The sequence below is a fragment of the Camelus bactrianus genome, chromosome 28 (assembly GCF_048773025.1).
Source record: "Camelus bactrianus isolate YW-2024 breed Bactrian camel chromosome 28, ASM4877302v1, whole genome shotgun sequence".
Classification (NCBI taxonomy): Eukaryota; Metazoa; Chordata; class Mammalia; order Artiodactyla; family Camelidae; genus Camelus; species Camelus bactrianus.
This window is the reverse complement of record NC_133566.1, coordinates 19,115,996-19,133,661: the sequence shown is the minus strand read 5'-3', so window position 1 is coordinate 19,133,661 and position 17,666 is coordinate 19,115,996. Positions and strand designations below refer to the sequence as shown.

Genomic DNA, 17,666 nt, shown 5'->3' with positions numbered 1-17,666 from the left:
TCACAAATACACATGGTGCACATGGGCCAATTAGGGGATAGGAGGGGGCCCAGAGGAGCACTGGCTCTTGGAACCACTGAGACCTCCACGACGATGCTGGCTGACACTCTTGTCTCACAGACCCGGAGCAGGGCCCCAGCGCAGTACCAGTGGCCCCCAGGACTCTGTAGGGGGTCAAACCAGCGCTTGGACTGGAACCCAAGTTTGCTGATTTCCAGCCCCACATCCTTCCCTTCTTACAATTCAACTGCAACATTCACCTAGCTCCTACCCGGTACCACACCCAGTGCCAGGAAAGAAATCTTCCACTAACCTGAACCCTTCCCTATAAGGATCACTTTTCTGTGGTCCACTTTTTTTTTTTTTTTTTTTGCAGTCCACCTTTTTAAAAGTAGGCCCCAAAGAAAGGCAAGTTTATGTTTAAGAGTTTATGGCTTTTTCTTTTTTCTTTTTCCCATTTGTGTTGTAACAGTTGAGGAACATCTTGAGGACAACCCACATTCCTTCCAGGCCCCTCTATACATCCAGCCCTGACCCAGGGTACACACATTACAGTCCTGAGACTTAGCTAGATCTTCAGCTATCAACCCAAGATTCTGTTTTAAACCTGAGACTGCACTTTCTCAAAGCTACCATTTTTAAAGATGTACATTGTGGAAGAGTGGGGTTTTTTTCTGCATGGCCATCAATTATTTACAATTTTTGTTGAATCAGGACTCTCATTTTCTCCCTACAGTCAGTTAGAGTTTGGGTCCACTAACCCCAGAAGTGGTGGGAAGGTCTGGATCCCTTTAGCCAACACCCTGGGCCTCAGCCAAAATTCTGTCCAGAGACAATGAGGCAACACCTGCTGCTTGGAATAAATGCTTCAAGACAGTGCATTCTCCCAAGGAGACACACAGCAACCTCTGTGTCCCCCTCCAGTGCACATGAACATACTCTTGGCAGTCTGAAATTCTTTCACACCTAGGTCTTGGGTTGTTTGTAAAGAAAACAAAATATTTTAAAGGAGGCAAGCAGGCCAGTCCGAAATGAGCTCCCCTGTTCTATGCAGATATCAGCCAGGTTTTAACAAGGCCAACCTTGTTACCGCATTATTATCTCCTCCTTAATTGTTCCTCAGCTGAGCCATTGGAGCTAGGAGGAAGACAGCTGGCAAGAAAGCAGCATCTCAAATTGGCTCTCATTCCAAGAGCTTTGCCCACTGAGTTCACCCTGTCCTGATGCCCACTGACCTCCGTGCCCAGGGGATAATGCTGACGGGTTCCTCTTCTTATCCCAGGGCCTCTGATCTCATTCAACACAACCACCCTTTGCTGAGTGCCCTGCTTGAGATGCCTGGAACTTCAAAAAAGAGCCTTGGGAAGGGGCGAGAGGTGGGAGGGGGGGAAAAGTCACCACCACTGCCCTTAAAACGCTCACAGCCCATGGCAACACAGACAGCCACAAACACAGCTGGCTGTCCCCAGACACTGTCCGCTTGTCTTGATGCCTCCGGCTGGAAGGAAGACACTCCCTCCCCATCCTCAGAACACAGTGATAGGTCTTCTTTAAGTGTTCTTTGATGTGACAGAGGCTTACAAAACCATCAAAAGATTGCTTATGGGACACAGGGAAATATATACAAGATCTTATGGTAGCTCACTGAGAAAAAAATGTGACAATGAATATACACATGTTCATGTATAACTGAAAAATTGTGCTGTACACTGGAATTTGACACATTGTAAAATGTTTAAAAAATTGCTTATGGAAAAAGGAGCGGGTGGACAAAATCATAGGACTCCACTCTAGAGGTCTTGAAAGCTTGAAAGGGACCAATTTAGGACAACCATCAAGGATGAGCAGAGGTGGAAAGGGCACAGACCCAAAGTTCCTCAGCCTGTTTCCCTCACCAGCTCACCCTCACCTTGTGTCCTTGGGCAAAGCACATTCCTCTACAGTTTCACAGATGAGGGGAGGACTGGATCAGTGGCTCTTATTCGCAGTGAAACCCATATATTTTCCAAATTTTATTTTATCTAGAACCCCAGGATATAAAAGAAACCAAAGGAATCAAAGCTGGGAGCCCAGAGCCCACCCACCCATGCTCGGTGGCCCTCAGGGAAGCCAGTTTGAAAACTGCAGGAATAAGGTCTAAAAGCCCCTTCCAGAGCTCTGACACCCGCCCTCGGAGGACAGAAGGGGGGAGTTATTGTTGGTTTAATGGCCTCTGTGGTGCTTGGCAATTTACATATCACGTGGAATTGGAATCCCTGCAACAGTAACATGAGGTTGACCAGCGCTTGCGGGATCGCCTGTGATCTTAGCTGTGAACTGGGATCTGTTGGCAAGAGGCACAACTGGGATTTGAATCAAGGGTTTTCTGACTCCAAACATGGTATGCCTACTCTTACGCGAAGAGGTGGAATTTGGGGCTGAGTCAATAATTTCCTTGAATGGTAAATATAAACATACGTGCATAAATGCACAAGGAAAAACATCTTGAGGAATGTACCTCTCAGAATTATCACTAGCTATCTCTGGACAGTAATAACGCGGGCGATTTTCAGTCTATTTATCTCTATTTTCTGATTTTCCTATAACGAACAGGTATTATTTCCATGAAGCAGGTACTGCTTATTAAATCCACAACAGACACTTCCATGTGCGGTTTCTACAGAGAATGAGGGATTAAAGGAACAGGTTGTATCTCTGACCTTTTGGAGCTGACAGTGTCAATAACACCCTAAACACCACAAACTCTCCCCTGGAGCAGGGGGTCCTGGGCTGGCCTGAGGGGCAGTTCTCATGGTCGTTTAAATTCTCTGAAGCTTCGCTTTGGGAGAGTGTGGTTGTTTTGGAAAGTAAGAGCAAGTCCCTGAGGGCCCACCCAAATATAAGCCTCTCCTCTCCACCCTCCTCAGTTGTCTAGTATACGGGGGAGGGGGGGGAATAATAAAATTAAAGACGGTCACACAGACCCCAGACCAGAAACCGGCACTCCCCAGCGTTCCAGCCCCAGCCTGGTAGCACCTACAGAGTGAGTCCTCCAGCCTGGCCAGCTCAACTCTCTGACCCCACCCTGAGCCACCCCCCCACCCCCCCACCCCCCCGAGAAGCCACTTGCAAATCTGAAGATCACATCACTACTCCTGGAGGAAAAAAAAAAACAAAAAAAACCAAAAAAAACCCACCCTGAAGGCAACACAGACCTTGGTTAGGCACAAGGTGGGGCAAGGCGTGCCAGCAGCTTCCCTGGGTTATCATGCCAGCTCTGCCCGCAGAAATCTTCTAAATATTTAACATGCCACCTCTAGGTACAGCACAAACCCCCAGCAGGCGACAACAGCTGTGGAGAAGCCCGCATGGAATGAATGACTTGGGGGCTGAGAAGCACAAACACTGGCTTTGGGAAGAAAGCCCAGAATGGTGGCCAGGAGACAATGCTGAGCATGACTTCAGAAGGCTGCCCCTGACGGCTTCTTTGAAAATCAGGAAAGAAGGGTAGGAGATGGGAGGTGTTTCAAAACGTGGGGAGTGATGGTGCACCATCAACCAGAGTCGGGAGCCCCTCTTTCTCAGACAAAGAAAAAGCCTGAGTCGCACCACCCCGCCCCACTCCCCAGGCCAGTTTTGGCCCCAGCTTCCCCGAGCAGGTGGCAAATCCGTCCCCACTCAGGCGAGAATGGTGAGGGAAGACGAGGAACTGGAAGAGCTAGCCATGTCTACCTCCAAAGCAGAACAAATCCACAGAGGAAGGAGCTCTTCAAAGGTCTACTCCGCTCTGGGGCTTGATAGAGCAAAACGCAGCCCCCCCCCAACGCCCACCCGCAATGACTTCACACAGGCCTCACCCCAGATGACTCTGCGCTCTCCTGCAGGACCTGGGAGCTGTCATCGGCACCATCAGGGTGGCCGTCTGTCACTTGGAAATTTCCCGTGAATTCCTGGAGATGCCTGTCCCTGTCTCTCCTTCAAACCCCCCGCCAAAGGAATCAGACCAGGGGACGCGAGGTGGCTACCCCAAGATTCACAGATGTCCTCTTCCGTCCCACTGGCCTTGGCCGCTGTCAGTTTGAGAACCCTAAAAGGAGTATTATTTCAACCCCCTTCGGAGCTCGCCCCCGGCTCTCCGCCCTTGTCGGCGCCGACCCCTCCAGGCAGCGCCCCAGGCTCTTCTGGGCTCTGTCATATTCACCTGACAAAAGCGTGGCGGCGGGGCGCGGCGACGGGCGACCCCGCCGGCATTTCTCGCTCAGGAGAGGGACGCGTGTCCCCGCGACGCGCCCATTCGGGGCCTCGGCCAAGCCCACCGACCCGCGGAACAAAGCGGCCGAGCGCGGCGAGGCGCGAGCCGGACCCCCGGCGGCGCCCCGCGCGCCCCAGCCCGCGCCGCCCCACCCGCCGGTCCCCGCGCCCGGGCCGGGCCGGGCCCCGCGGGGCAGCAGCCGCGTCCTGGGCCGCCTGCTCGCCGGCGACCTCGGCAGCTACTGTACCTGCTAAATTTAGCGGCCGCCGGGTATTAATAGCCGGAGCCACCGGGGCCGGCGGTGCAGGGGCGCGCGCTGCCCGGGGGCCGGGGCCGGAGAAGGAGGGGAAGGAAGGAGGGAAGGAAGGAAGGGACGCGGGGAAGAAGGCCACTTACACCACCAGCCTGGAGATGATCCACGCCACCATGGCGGGGGGCGGGCGGGCGCGGCCCGGCGGCGCGGCGCGGCTCGGCTGCGGGCGGCTGCGGCTCTCGGGGCACGTCCGTCCGCGCACGGCCGCCGCCGCCAGACTGAACGCGCCCGCCGCCCTGCCCGGCGCTCGCGCGTTGGCGCAGCCGCGGCACGTTCCGGCGGCGGCGGCGGCCCCAGCCCCCCGGGGCACCGCGGGCCTGCGGCGATTGGGCGGCGATCCGGTCGGGCACCCGCGGGACCCGCCCCGCCCCGCTCGCCCCGGGCCCCCGGCTGAATCCGGGCGGTTCCTCCGCGCGCCCTGCTGCACCCGCGGCTCACTCGGGACTCTGAGGTGGCCCAGGTGGCAGGTCAGAGACCCGGGTGCCGCCCCACCCTTTGTGCTCCAGCGGGGAACTGAGGCCTGGCCCTTGGGAATCTGTCTCCACCTGTTTCGATGGGGATACAGTCATCCCTTGCTCGCATACTGCGCTAGACTCCTAAGGCACTTACCAGCATCCAGACCTCACCCCTCCAGTTGTCCCCCACAAGGCATAATCTGCCTAAGAAACAAATCTGGGCCTGTGTCTCCCCGAGTTAAAATTCTAGAGTTCCCAACCTACAGACTCATTGCCACCACCCTGTTCCAAAAATTCCTCTAGCTCCTTTCATTTCAGGCATTTTGGACTTAACACAAGCGTGGCTCCCTCTCCCCTGTTCATACACTCCAACGCCTTGCCTTCTTCTTCAAGGCTCAGGTAAAGGTTACTTCCTAAGAAAAACCTTTCCTAGAGGGGTGCTCCAGCATTTCTCTGTGGAAGTGGCTCAGGGGTACGATCTGGCGGAGGGGAGTGGGGTTGAGGAGGGTGGGGGTGGTTAGGGAGCCAGAAGCTGGGATTGCACAGCACCAGTGCCCTGCGGAGTCATTTTGGAGCCTCGGGCAGAAGTGAAAATGTGCATCCTATGCATTTTTTAAGAAAATATTGCGTTAAATATGATTTATCCTGATTACTGCATCTTGTGGCACTCCCTTAAATTTTGGCACCGGAGAGAGTGCCTCACTCGGTCACCCTAGTCCTGGCCCTCATTATGCAAGTCCTGCCTGGTATATTGTTCCCTTGCTCTTGAAAAAACCTTTGCCTCCTGCTCCTGGCTGCGGCTACTGCCTTCCTCACCAGCTCCTTGGTGCCCTCTCGGAGAACTATCCTCCCTTGCTGATGGTTATGTTATGTATAATTCAGTGTCAGATGCGAGAGGCACAGGCAACAGCCAGCTTGAAGCCTTCTTTAAAGGAACCCAGCACAAGACAGCTTCCTATCAGAGCAAGGAGACCTTGGCAGAAAGAGGCTGGAAATGTACCTTCAGACGTAGTGGAGAGTGTGTGTGATACAGGCAGAGGAAAGGAGACTGCAGACAAGACTTCCTCTATGATAAGAGGTCTCCAACGAACCCATAAAATGCCTGTAATACAGTTTTGGTTTGTTTGTTTGTTTGTTTGTTTGTTTAATGCTATCTATCTTAAGCCAGTTTTGAGGCCCAGGCTAAGGACCAGTCAGTTCCCGATCTTAGGCAGCCAATCAAGTCCACGCCCCCAGCCACCTGCCTTATCAGGCTCTCACACAGGCCACCATACACCCAGCTAATCACCCCAGGGCCAGGTACCAGACAGCCAGGGACAGCTCCTACGCCCTCAAACCCACTGAAATCATTCAGATTAGCCAATCCTGACCCTGTTTACCCTGCCTTGCTTTTTCCTTCCCATGGAAACCACAGTTCCCCTCCACCCTCTGCCATGTAACCCACCCCAGTGTTTACAGTGAGTGGCCCTACATGACATGCTGTGTTCCGTCCAGGGAATGGTGAGCATAGCAAAACTAAAACTTTCTGCTTTCTCTCTCTTGATCTGTTTGCCAGCCTCAACATACCTTACCCAAAGCAATATGGTTAAAATAATACCCCACAGGAAAAAAGGTTGGAACACCTACTAGGCAGATCAGGACAGTACCAAGCAAATAGGACCTTTCTAAGACCTTCTCTCCGCTCCATCCACCCCACCACCCCACCACCCCACCTGCCAGAGGTCAGAAAATGCTGTTAGCGATGTTGGGGGTGAGGGGAGGAAAACTGTGGTTCAAAGAGATCCTTTTGGTGGGAAAGAAGGGAAGAAGCTGATCACAGGCTGTTTCTCTCCCAGAGATGCCCCCTGTTCCTATAAATAGAATTCTCAGGTTTGATTGTTTCACGCAACTGGACACTTTAAATCAATGAAATGAGACTATTCATGGGATTAAAATGTGTAGAGATCTTTCTGTTATCTGAGGAGGACCAGAAAACTAGTGGAGCCAACCAGATTTCACTCACAGGTTGGGGGAAAAAACACATTCAACAGAGCGAACATTGATGGGCAGGGGAGGGGAAAAACCGACAGAGGGAAGAAAGTTGCTCTTTTATTTAATTCTATCTCTTTCAGTGTAACTGCTACACATGTTATGTTTCTCCATCAGAGACCCCTTTCTAGTTTGTCCTTGAGCCTGGAAAACATTGGGCCAGGGAATGGATACAGCCTTCCAGACAATGAGGCTCTTACAGTCCTATCAGCTGGTTCACTTGAAGTTCTTTTTCACATGAACCTTGGTTATGGTGGGTGCTGATGATCTGTTTTTGCCTGCACCCTTCTCTTCTCTTCTGGAAAGACCTCTCCGTTTTGTATTGGGGAATGAGCCTCCCTACACTCCAATCTTTTAAGTGTCATTGTCTTACGTGCCCAAACCACCTTGGTTGACCACGGATATAAGCTGGGCCCACGTTTTCCCCTAGGATCTTTCAAGTTGAAATTAGGAAAAAGAGACTTCCACTTTCACTCATTTATATGAAACTCTAGTCAAGATGAAACCTTTTGCTCTACTAATTTTAGCTGCTTGTAGTCAAACTCTGTCATAGTAACAGAGAGTACATCAGTGTTTCCCAGATGCCAGAAATGGGGGAAGAGAATTGACCTCAAAAGGGCGAGAGAGAAATTTGGGGTGATTGAAAAATGCTATATCCTAGGGGGAGGGTCTAGCTAAGTGGTAGGGTGAGTGCTTAGCATGCACAAGGTTCTGGGTTCAATCCCCAGTACCTCTGTTAAAAATAAACAAATATAAATAAATCTAATTACTCCCAATTTAAAAAATAAAAAATTTATTGTATGTAAATTATATCTCAGTAAAGCTAATTTTTAGATTAGAACAAAATATGTGATATGTTATGTGAGGCTCAGTAGTTCTAGGAAACTTTTTTGTTGTTGTTTCTGCCTTAATGATTGATTTTAAATTTTTACACATTAAGAAAATAAGCCTTTCAATCGACATGAAAAATCTTTCCCAGTATGTCATTTTTTCCTTCAGACACTGTTCACAATATTTTCTTCTTTTCAAAGGGTTCAAAATTTTGCATGGTTATATTTAGAGTTTTTCTTTAAATGGCTTCTGAGATTTGTATTTTGCTTAGATAGGCAAAATTGAAAACATGTTTATTTTTGCATTAAAATTACACTTTTTCACTATTTTAATTAAAAAATTCCCCATGTTTTCTGCTTTTGTGGTTTTAATTTTAAATTCACACCTTTTATTTCACAGCCAATCGGAAATTTATTTTAGTGTACGAGTTAGCTGGTTGTCCTAACAATATTTATTGAACAACACATTGTTCTCTTCCTTATTTTGAAAGACCAGCTCCATCATATACTCTCTTTGTTGTTATATCAGGGTCTATTTTTGGACTCTGTTCTGTTCTACCCATTTACTCATGAGTTAATACCAACCCATTTTAATTAATGTAGCTTTATATATATATTTTATTATTTGGTAGGAATAATTCCTCTACTTCTTTTTTGAACTTTTTAAAAAAAAATTCTTGCCATTTATACTTTCATAAGACTTTAGAGTCATATTGTTTCAATTCAAGAACTTCTGGTCATTCTCAATTGAGATGAAGTAAAATTTTTCAGTTAATTTAGTGAGACTCACCATCATTACAATATTTAGCCTTTTTATCTAAAATCAAGGTATCTGTTTCCATTTATTCAAATTTTCTTTTACTGTCCTCAATAGCATTTAAAATTTCTCTTCAAGAAGATGTTGCACATTTCTTTATATTGCCATTTGAGTTAAGGCATTGTATTCCATTGCGTAAATATATCATAATTAATTTAATCAAAACTCTATCATTGAATATATAGATTATTTCCAATTTTTACTGATTAAAAATGACTCAGTAATGAACACATTGTTACATATTTTATTATGTCCGTGATGATTTTGTTAAGATAAATTCCCAGAAATTATATTTTTAGGGCTTTTGATGCATCATGCTAAATTACATTCCAGACAAGTTTGTTCAAATTTTTGAAATTTTTATGGGTTAAATATGGTAGAGTAAGGTCTCATTACAATCGATGCCTTATTTGAATTAAATTCTGTGAGAGACAGAGAGACAGAGAAACAGAGATGGTGCAGGGGGTTCTGCCTGTCATTCCCCTTCGTGAGTTCATGAGAAGGCTCCCTGTAGTGATGCTATGGGAGAGGTGGCTCTGCTGTTTCCTCAGTAGATCTCAGTTTTTATGGGGCTCTCGAAGTGTGAGCGTTACCACCTGCTATGTGATTCCAGGGTTCACATATCCATATTTTTCATACAACATAATCCTAGGCACTTCTGATGTTTCAACTAGAAATGAACAAAAATATAACGTGATCTGATCCATTACTTGAGGAAAAACTCATTGTGTTAGACCATTATGGACCATATAAGTAATCTTTTATTGTATACAATTTTTTTTTGCCTTAAACATTGACAATGTCATGGAAATTCAACATAAGGTACAGATACACCCGAAGTGGTTTACTATTAGAAAAAACTTCAGTTTTGGAGCCTCTAATTTTTTCCTTTCAAGGTCCTAAGCAGGACCCTAGCAATATAGTCACATGATTACATGTGCAAAAATAAAATATTTTAGTTAAGATCTGTTACCGTGGCTGATTTTCCCACTTTATCTTTCAATCATACTTACTGTACTGAGTATTGTCCAAGTGGTCAAAGGCATTTTGGGGAGCTGGCTAATGTGGAATTGAATTGGGAATACATTTTGTTTGAGTTTGGAGACGTATATTGACAGAGTTGCTATCATTTCCATGTCATGTTTAAGCTACAGCTACTCTCCAGGGGAGGAATGGCTTTCTACAATACTCCTGCTGCCACTGAGCCAAATCATCCAGCTCCATGACACAAAGGTGCAGCGCTAAAGACTCGTATAATCGTGGTATGAATGTGTCCTGAAGCCATGGCCCTGGATTGGATAGCGGCAGAGAAACAGGTTTGAAATATACAAAGCCAAAATCTAGTCTATGACTCTCTGTCCAATCATCGGGGATGTAAAACTGTAAGTGGAGGGTTCAGTTCTCATCAGTGTCTAGTCAAGATGGTTCTCTTCTCTCGGGAATATATTCAATAACATAGCATCTACAATTATAAATGCACTGTATCTATTTTTTACCTTTTTGATGGGAGTGACATGAACTAGAATCTATCAAGATTCCTACGTTTATAGAGCACAAGCCTGTAGCAGTACTGCAAAAGGCAAGTAAATCTGTGTGAAGTTATATATTGTATGAACTCCTACTATAAATAAGCAACATTTCAATCAACAACACTTTTATTTCTTTTCCTTTGGGAGACTGAACTAGGAAAATATTACCGTGTTTTATGTCTGAGAATGTTTTGCCTATGTTCTCTTCTAGGAGTTTTGTGGTGTCCTGCCTTATATTTAAGCCACAGACAAATTTAAAAGGTAAATTTTGGAGTGGGAAAAAATCTAATATACATAGCAGACAAGAGATAGGAATCCTTAGATGAAGAACTCTTGCAAACCAATAAAAAATGGCAAAAAACACTCCAATAGAAAAATAATACGGAAAAAGAAAAGGCAATTCTCAAAAGAAGCAGCATAAATGGCTAATTAACAGATGAAATTCAATCTCATTGACCACGGTAGGGAATACACATTAAATGCAGTAAAATATGCAGGGGCATATTCAGGTTTACAAAGCCTCAAACTTAAAGAATTTGGGAGCTGGGTCTACAAAAATTTGAATGTAAATATTTTTTAGAATGAGAGAAGAAATCACAACAAATTACAACTTTTTAAAAGCTGAAAAGTATCACAAATGTCATTAAAGCCAGTTAAAACTAACATAGCATTTTTATTAATTGTCTAACTCTTCCATTTTTTTTCTTTTCCAGTTTTATTAGGTAGAATTATTACATTATTGCATGTAAATACATACATACAATATACTGCACATATAATTTTTTTTAGTTTATATATATGTACTGCAAAGACCCAATTTCTACATAAGGTCACATTCATAGAAACTGAGGGTTAGGACTTCAAGATATATTTTGCAGGGGGGGGACACAATTAAACCCTCAACTACCACCATCTATGCTTATATCCGAATCTCTGTCACAATGCCGAGAGAGGAAAGCCCAGGACAGAACCTCAGCACACATTTCCAGTGGCCTCACCTGTGACAGTCTGGTGTCCTACTACATACAATGGCAGTCTTGACAATTCACATTTTATTTTATTTTATTTTATTTTATTTTATTTTATTTTATTATTTTATTTTATTTTATTTTATTTTATTTTATTTTATTTTATTTTCTTAGTTAATTAATTTATTTATTTAATTGACAATTCACATTTTAAAAACTCTGTTTTCCCAAAAGAAGCTCTGCTTTTGCCAGTCTGCTGAAGGCAGAGGAGCAAGTCAGGGCAAGGTGGCAAGGTCCTTGAATCCAAACAGATAGTTAAAAATCGGAGAGGCAAAACCCAACACAGAGCCCAAAGGGCAGCTTGGGAGCCCAAGAATTAGGGGGCAGAGCTGGGGGCCTGGGAAGCTGATTTATAGGAATAAAAACAACAAGGTCCTACTATATAGCCCAGGAAACTATATTCAATACCTTGTAATAACCCATAATGAAAAACAATGTGAAAAGGAATATATATCTATGCATAACTGAATCACTATGCTATATACCAGAAATTAACACATTGTAAACTGACTATACTTCAATTTAAAATATATATATATATATATATGTCAGCTAAAGCAGAAGGCAGGCCCCTGGCCTCTCTTCAAGCAATGCTGGGTACCTACAGCTCCTTCACTTGCTTGGTGAGAGGGTATGGTCTGCTGACTTAAAGGTTCAGGCTGAGAGGCCATGACCACAAGAAAATGCAAGGAGTCAGATATTAGCTAAGTACTAACTTGGGGTGAATTTCATGACCTTTACAAGCCTCAGTTTTTTCATCTATAAAATGGGGGTAATGACACATAATGAATTGTTCTTGTGAAAATTAAGTGTGATAACCTTAATGAGGTGGTTTGAAAAAAAGAAATTGGTTGCAAATTCTTTGACATGCCTCCTGGCAAGAGGCCTCCTTTTGACTCCGTGTGAGGATGTGAATGATTCAACCAATATTTTATAGTGGAAGTGAGGCCATATGGCTTCCAAGGCCAGGTCATAAAAGGTCATGTAGTTTCTACCTTATCTGCAACTCATTCTTGGAGCCACCAGGCTCATAAAAGAAGTGTAACTATCCTGAGATCACTATAAGGAAACCCAAGTCACAAGGAAAGGGCACCGGTAACTGCTCCAGTTGACAGTCTCAGCCAAGCCCAGCATTTGAATCATCCCAACCCAGGCACTGGACATATGAACGAAGAAGCCTCCAGATGACTCTAGTCTCTGGTCATTAGAGTCACCCCCGGGCATGAAGTCTTCCCAACTGAGTTTCCATATATAATGGATCAGAGACAAGCTATCCCACTGTGCCCTGTCCAAATTCCTGACTCACAAAACATACAAAGGTAGTAGAATGGTGGTTGTTTTTTGCCACTAAGTTTGGGGTCGTTTGTTACGCAGCAGTAGATTGATAGACAAGCAGAATGCCATGTGAAGTTCCAAGCACAGCAGCAGAGTTGGGAGTTGAACTTATCTCTCTGATTCTCCAGACCATGAAGTTTCTACTTCACTGGTGGTTCCTAGGAACCAGCACCTGGCAATAATAGTGTTTTCAGTGAGAAAAATTGGGATAATATAGTGCATTTTTTATAAAGCTAATGTATTCCATTTAAAAGACCATCTGTTACTCTGAGATTGTATTTTATACCTTTGGGGTTCTCAATATGTCCTTTCTTTTATGACATAATGGTGGTAGCAATTAGTGATTGTTATTTTATTAATGTCCTTCCTGGCAAAGTAAAAAGCTACCAAACTGTCATTCCTTTCAGCTTCTTGTTTTTAAAGCTTCACTGATGTTTGAAATTCAAAAGCCCAGAAGCCACCATTCTGCCCTGTTCCTTGAGTATCATGGGATCAGAGCTGGCTACACTGGAAATTGTTGAACATTGTCGTAGGGTTTTCTGTGTTCTTTGGTGGCTCCCTCTGCCCTTATGGGACTAGCACATGTGTTGATTTATAATTTATACCCCACCTGTTTCCAAAAAGGATTCAAGGCAGCAAGACAGTTTTTCTCCTCTGGCATACCCCCAGATTCTTACAACGGTTACTGAGTCAGATGGGGCCCTTCCCCAGACGCCGATATAAAGTGGGTGGATGAGGGGTGACCTTGCGCTATCTATTGCGGGCAGAGCTGCCACATTGCCATCTGGCAGGGCTCGGCAGGGAAAGGCAGAGATTGAGACCAGGGCCCCTTGGCCCTCCTCCTGGCCGCCTCCAAGAAAGGGCTGGCAGTTGCCGCTGCTTCTGTTTCCTGGCAGGTGGCCCTTCAGATGTCTACGGTTAGGCTATAAAGCTCTGACTTAGACAACACCTCTTCTCTTCAGGTGACTGACTGATGTTTCCAGCCCTCCTTGTACGTCACCAGCCAGGGTGGGACCCAAGAACTTCTTGGGCGGTTGGTGCAGCTGAGGAGTTAAGAGTCTGATCTCTGGAGGTAGAGCGCCTGTACTGAACCCTCGTTCTGTCACTTACAAGGTATGTCGAGGCCTTGGGCAACTGCCTTACCTTTCTGTGCCTCTGTTTCCTCACATGTAAAGTGGGGATAATAATAACAGCACACGCGTCATAAGGTGGCTGAGAGAGGAAAGTTAATAAAGCACTTAAAATTGGGAAAGGCAATTTAAAATCACAATGAGATAGCCACCCCTCAAACCAGGAGAACAGCTAAGATTAAAAAGAGTGACAGTACCTGAAAAATTGTGCTCTACACTGGAATTTGACACAACGTTGTAAAATGATTGTAAGTCAATAAAAAAATGTTAAAAAAAAAAAAAAAGAGTGACAGTACCAAGTGCTGGTGAGCATGAGGAGCAAAGGGAACTCTTACACATTGTTGATGGGAATAAAAAAAATGACACAACCACTTTGGAAAACAGGCTGGTAGTTTATAAAATGCCAAGTGATTTTGTTTTACATTCCATTTATAAAATGAAATATACATATAAAGTGCATAAATATGAAAAGATGCATAAGTCTTCACAAAAAAGAAATACACGTTCACCCAGTGGCCCAGTATGTATTTACTTTCTGGGTATTTGACTGAGGAGAAATAAAAACATACAATCTCACAAAGACTTGTACACAAATGTTCATAGAAGCCTTGTTGGTAACAGCCAAAAAAGTAGACGTGTCAAACGGCCCCTCAGCAGGTGAACAAATAAACAGAATGTGGTGTAACCATACAATGAAATACTGCTTAGCAATTAAAAAAAAAATGATCTACTGCCATATACAACAATATGGATGAATCTCAAAAAACTTTATGCTGAAATAAATAAAACCAGTAACACAAGAGTACATACTGTGTGATTCATTTATAGGAAACTCTAGGCAAGACAAATCTAATCTCGAGTGACAAAAAGAGGCTGATATTTGTGTGGGGTGGAGAGAGAAGATTGGGTAGAGCACAAGGAAATTTTTAGGGTGATGGAAGTGTTCTCTCTATATATATATTGTGATGGAAGCTGCATAGTGTACACATTTTAAAAAATTCAACCAACCATACAGTTAAAATATAAGAATTATTATATGGGAATTACAGCTCAATAAATTGGTTTTTAAGAATCTCCCTGTTTGTATATGATATGATTCTCCAGCTGAAACTGGGGCTAAACGATATCTTTGGGATTCTGTAGAGAAGACACAAATGTGGAATGGAGGAATAAACTACTATTTAATATTTGCAAGAAGTTGTTCTGTTCTAGACTAGAAACTGCACACAGGCAGGGTTCTTGATTGGTTTTACTCTGTGACGGCTGCCAAACAATCATCAGTGTAGTATTTGATACTAAATTGGAGCCCAATAAACATGTATTGAAAGAATGAACCTTTTGCGGCATCCTGCTTCTTTGACTTGATAAAAATGGCCGGGATAGGCTCTTAAGGTTCCTAAAGGTAAAGCAAGCGCTCATGCACTGTTCTTGGGGAAGATGCAGGACCCATGCGTTGAGGACCCTGGTTGGGAATGTGAAATTGTTGCATGCTCTTGTATCCTGTAACTGCTTGAAATATCCAGCTTTCTCTCTGTACCTCTGTGTATCTTTCATTTTAAGGCGTGGGTGTGAGTAAATGTTATTTGACTGTGGATGAATCTTGAAGACAATCTCTGTGAGAGGTTGCCTCTTACTGCGGTGATGGGGGTGGGGTTTTGGCTTGGTTTGGTTTGGGGAAGGGTGTTGCTTTCAGGGTCTGTGGGATGGAGGTGACAAGAGGAAGGGCCTGATTTAATGAGAGACTGTACGGGACCCTAGGCACAAGCTGGGCTGCTTTGGAACCAAGGTGAAAAAGTACGGTGTTGGGGATGGAGGAAAGGGCATCCTTGACCTCTTTGACCGGATCTGATTTGGTACAGGGACGAATGAGCTGGGAGCCCGGGAGGCAGCTTGTGATCATGGCAGTGGCCATGGTGACACTCCCTCAGGTCTTTGGAACAGAAAAAGAAAGACGTGGCACATGCTGTATGGGAACCTTAGTGGTCAGAGAGGTTGTGGGCTCATGTGAGACACTCCTTTGGGGACCCCAGAGATAAGCAGGGAGATACCTTGTGGAAGTGGGTAGATCTGAGGATCAATAATCAAGCAGTGGTGGGGGGAGGGACTTGAGCTATTGTTTATTAAATATTAAAGTTAATGAGAATCCAATAACCAATACTATATATTATTTATGGACAAACACACATAGAGTAAAAACAGGAATGAGAAATACCAAATATGAGAGCCTGATTATTTCTGAGTAGAGGATGGAGCGGGATGAGATCAGGTGGAAGTGCACGGTGTGTATCAGTCACAGAGGCAAAACATCTGCAAGATATCTGCCCACCTCTGTCTTGCTGGCTGTCTGTCTATCTATCTATCCATCTGTCTATCTGTCTGTCTCTCCATCTACCTACCCACCTAACAATTTCTATATGCTCTTTGTTATGGGATCTGATCTTATGCATTTGTGGGGGCTGGTGAAACATTCTCTGGAAGCTCTGATTCCGAGCTTTGTCCCTCCACCATGGGAGGACACAGCAAGAGGGTGGCTGGCTGCAAACCAGGAAGAGAGCTCTCACCAGAAACCAAACTAGCCGGCACATTAAACTTGGACTTCCCAGTCTCCGGAACTGTGAGAAATAAGTTCCTGTTCTTTAAGTCACCCAATCTATAGTATTTTTGTTATAGTGGCCCAGCCTTCAAAGTCTTCCAGGTTAAGAGCCCAGCATTTAAAAAGGGCTACCTGAGAGGGGGGGTGGCATAGCTCAAGTGTAGAGTGCTTGCTTAACATCCACAAGGTCCTGGGTTCAATCCCCAGTACTTCTTCTAAAAATAAATAAGTAAACCTAATTACCCCCTCACAAAAAATTTTTTTTAAATAGATAAACAAAAAAAATTTTTTTAAATAAAATAAAAAGGGACTATCGGGAGACAAAAACTTCAACTCAGACATGGAAGGAAGTTCTCTGAGTGTAACAGCTCCATAGGACCCCTGAGGCATCTGAACTCATCCCACACAAGTTTAGCTACTAGCACAAATGCCTGGCAAGGTACATGCTGGAGAAGCAATGCAGATTAACCTATGTGGACTGTGGATCAGAATTTTCAGAGTTCTGCCTGCCCAACAAGTGAGCCGTTGACCTTGGAACAAATCACAACCTGTTTGAGCTTCAGGTTTTTATTTCCGCCAGGAAAGAGGGGGAAATTATCTTTGCCCCACTTACCTGGTGAGGTTGTGTGAGGTTCAAATGAAACTGCTCTGTAATGTCCTTAATAGGATTCTCATTATTTCCACAAGAGGTCTATTCATTCCTAGAGTGGAAAGGAAGACAAGGTCACAGACAGACATGAAGGTGTGCCAGGACCAACTGTTCCCATCAAAGGCTTTCTGACCCCACTGGGGACCCCAGATGCTAAGACATACTCACCAACAGCCAACTACAGATGTGGGAAGCCCCAGCTACTGGTTCTTTGAGATGGAGACCCTGATACCCTCACAGCCCAGACCCCCAAACCACCCCTCAGCTCAGACAGCCCCTCAAGAGTGCTTTCTTTTCCTTCATAACTTAACAGCTTTTGTTATACTACACACAGTCAAGCCTCAGTATTTGCAGGTTCCACATTTGTGAATTCACCTACTTGCTAAAATGTCTTTGCAACTCCAAATCGGTACATGCAGCAGTTTCAAGGTTATTTGCAGACATGCACTGAGTAGACAAAAATTTGAGTCACCCTATGCACACATTTCCAGTCGAGGTCAAACAAAGCAGAGCTTTGCCTTCTTGTTTTAGTTCTCCTATGATACACTTGTCCTTTCTGGGGTCTGTTTAGTGCCATTTTATTTGCTGAGTCCTTGTGCTTTTTGTTGGTGGTTTCACTGTTTCAGTCGGCCCCCAAGCATAGTGCTTCAGCGCTGTCCAGTGATCCTTTAGGATGTGCCTCACAGTGGAAATACGTGTATTAGATAAGTTTTGTTCAGGCAGAAGTT

At 44.7% G+C, this 17,666-nt stretch overlaps 1 protein-coding gene across 6 annotated transcripts in view; it reads right to left on the bottom strand.

Annotated features, from left to right (window-relative positions):
- The window catches only part of REEP1 (receptor accessory protein 1), a 93,790-nt gene extending 88,834 nt beyond the window's left edge, over positions 1 to 4,956 (bottom strand). For 4 of the 6 annotated variants that reach the window (XR_012502933.1, XM_074354436.1, XM_074354437.1 and 1 more), the window contains exon 1: positions 4,628 to 4,956. Coding sequence is in view for 5 of the 6 variants with exons in the window: in XM_074354436.1 (XP_074210537.1) it covers positions 4,628 to 4,659 (32 nt within the window). In the remaining variant the exon portion in view is untranslated. The remainder of the gene's footprint in view (positions 1 to 4,627) is intronic. The other 2 variants (XM_074354438.1, XM_074354439.1) reach the window with 2 other exon arrangements.
- Between the last annotated feature and the right edge of the window lie 12,710 nt (positions 4,957 to 17,666).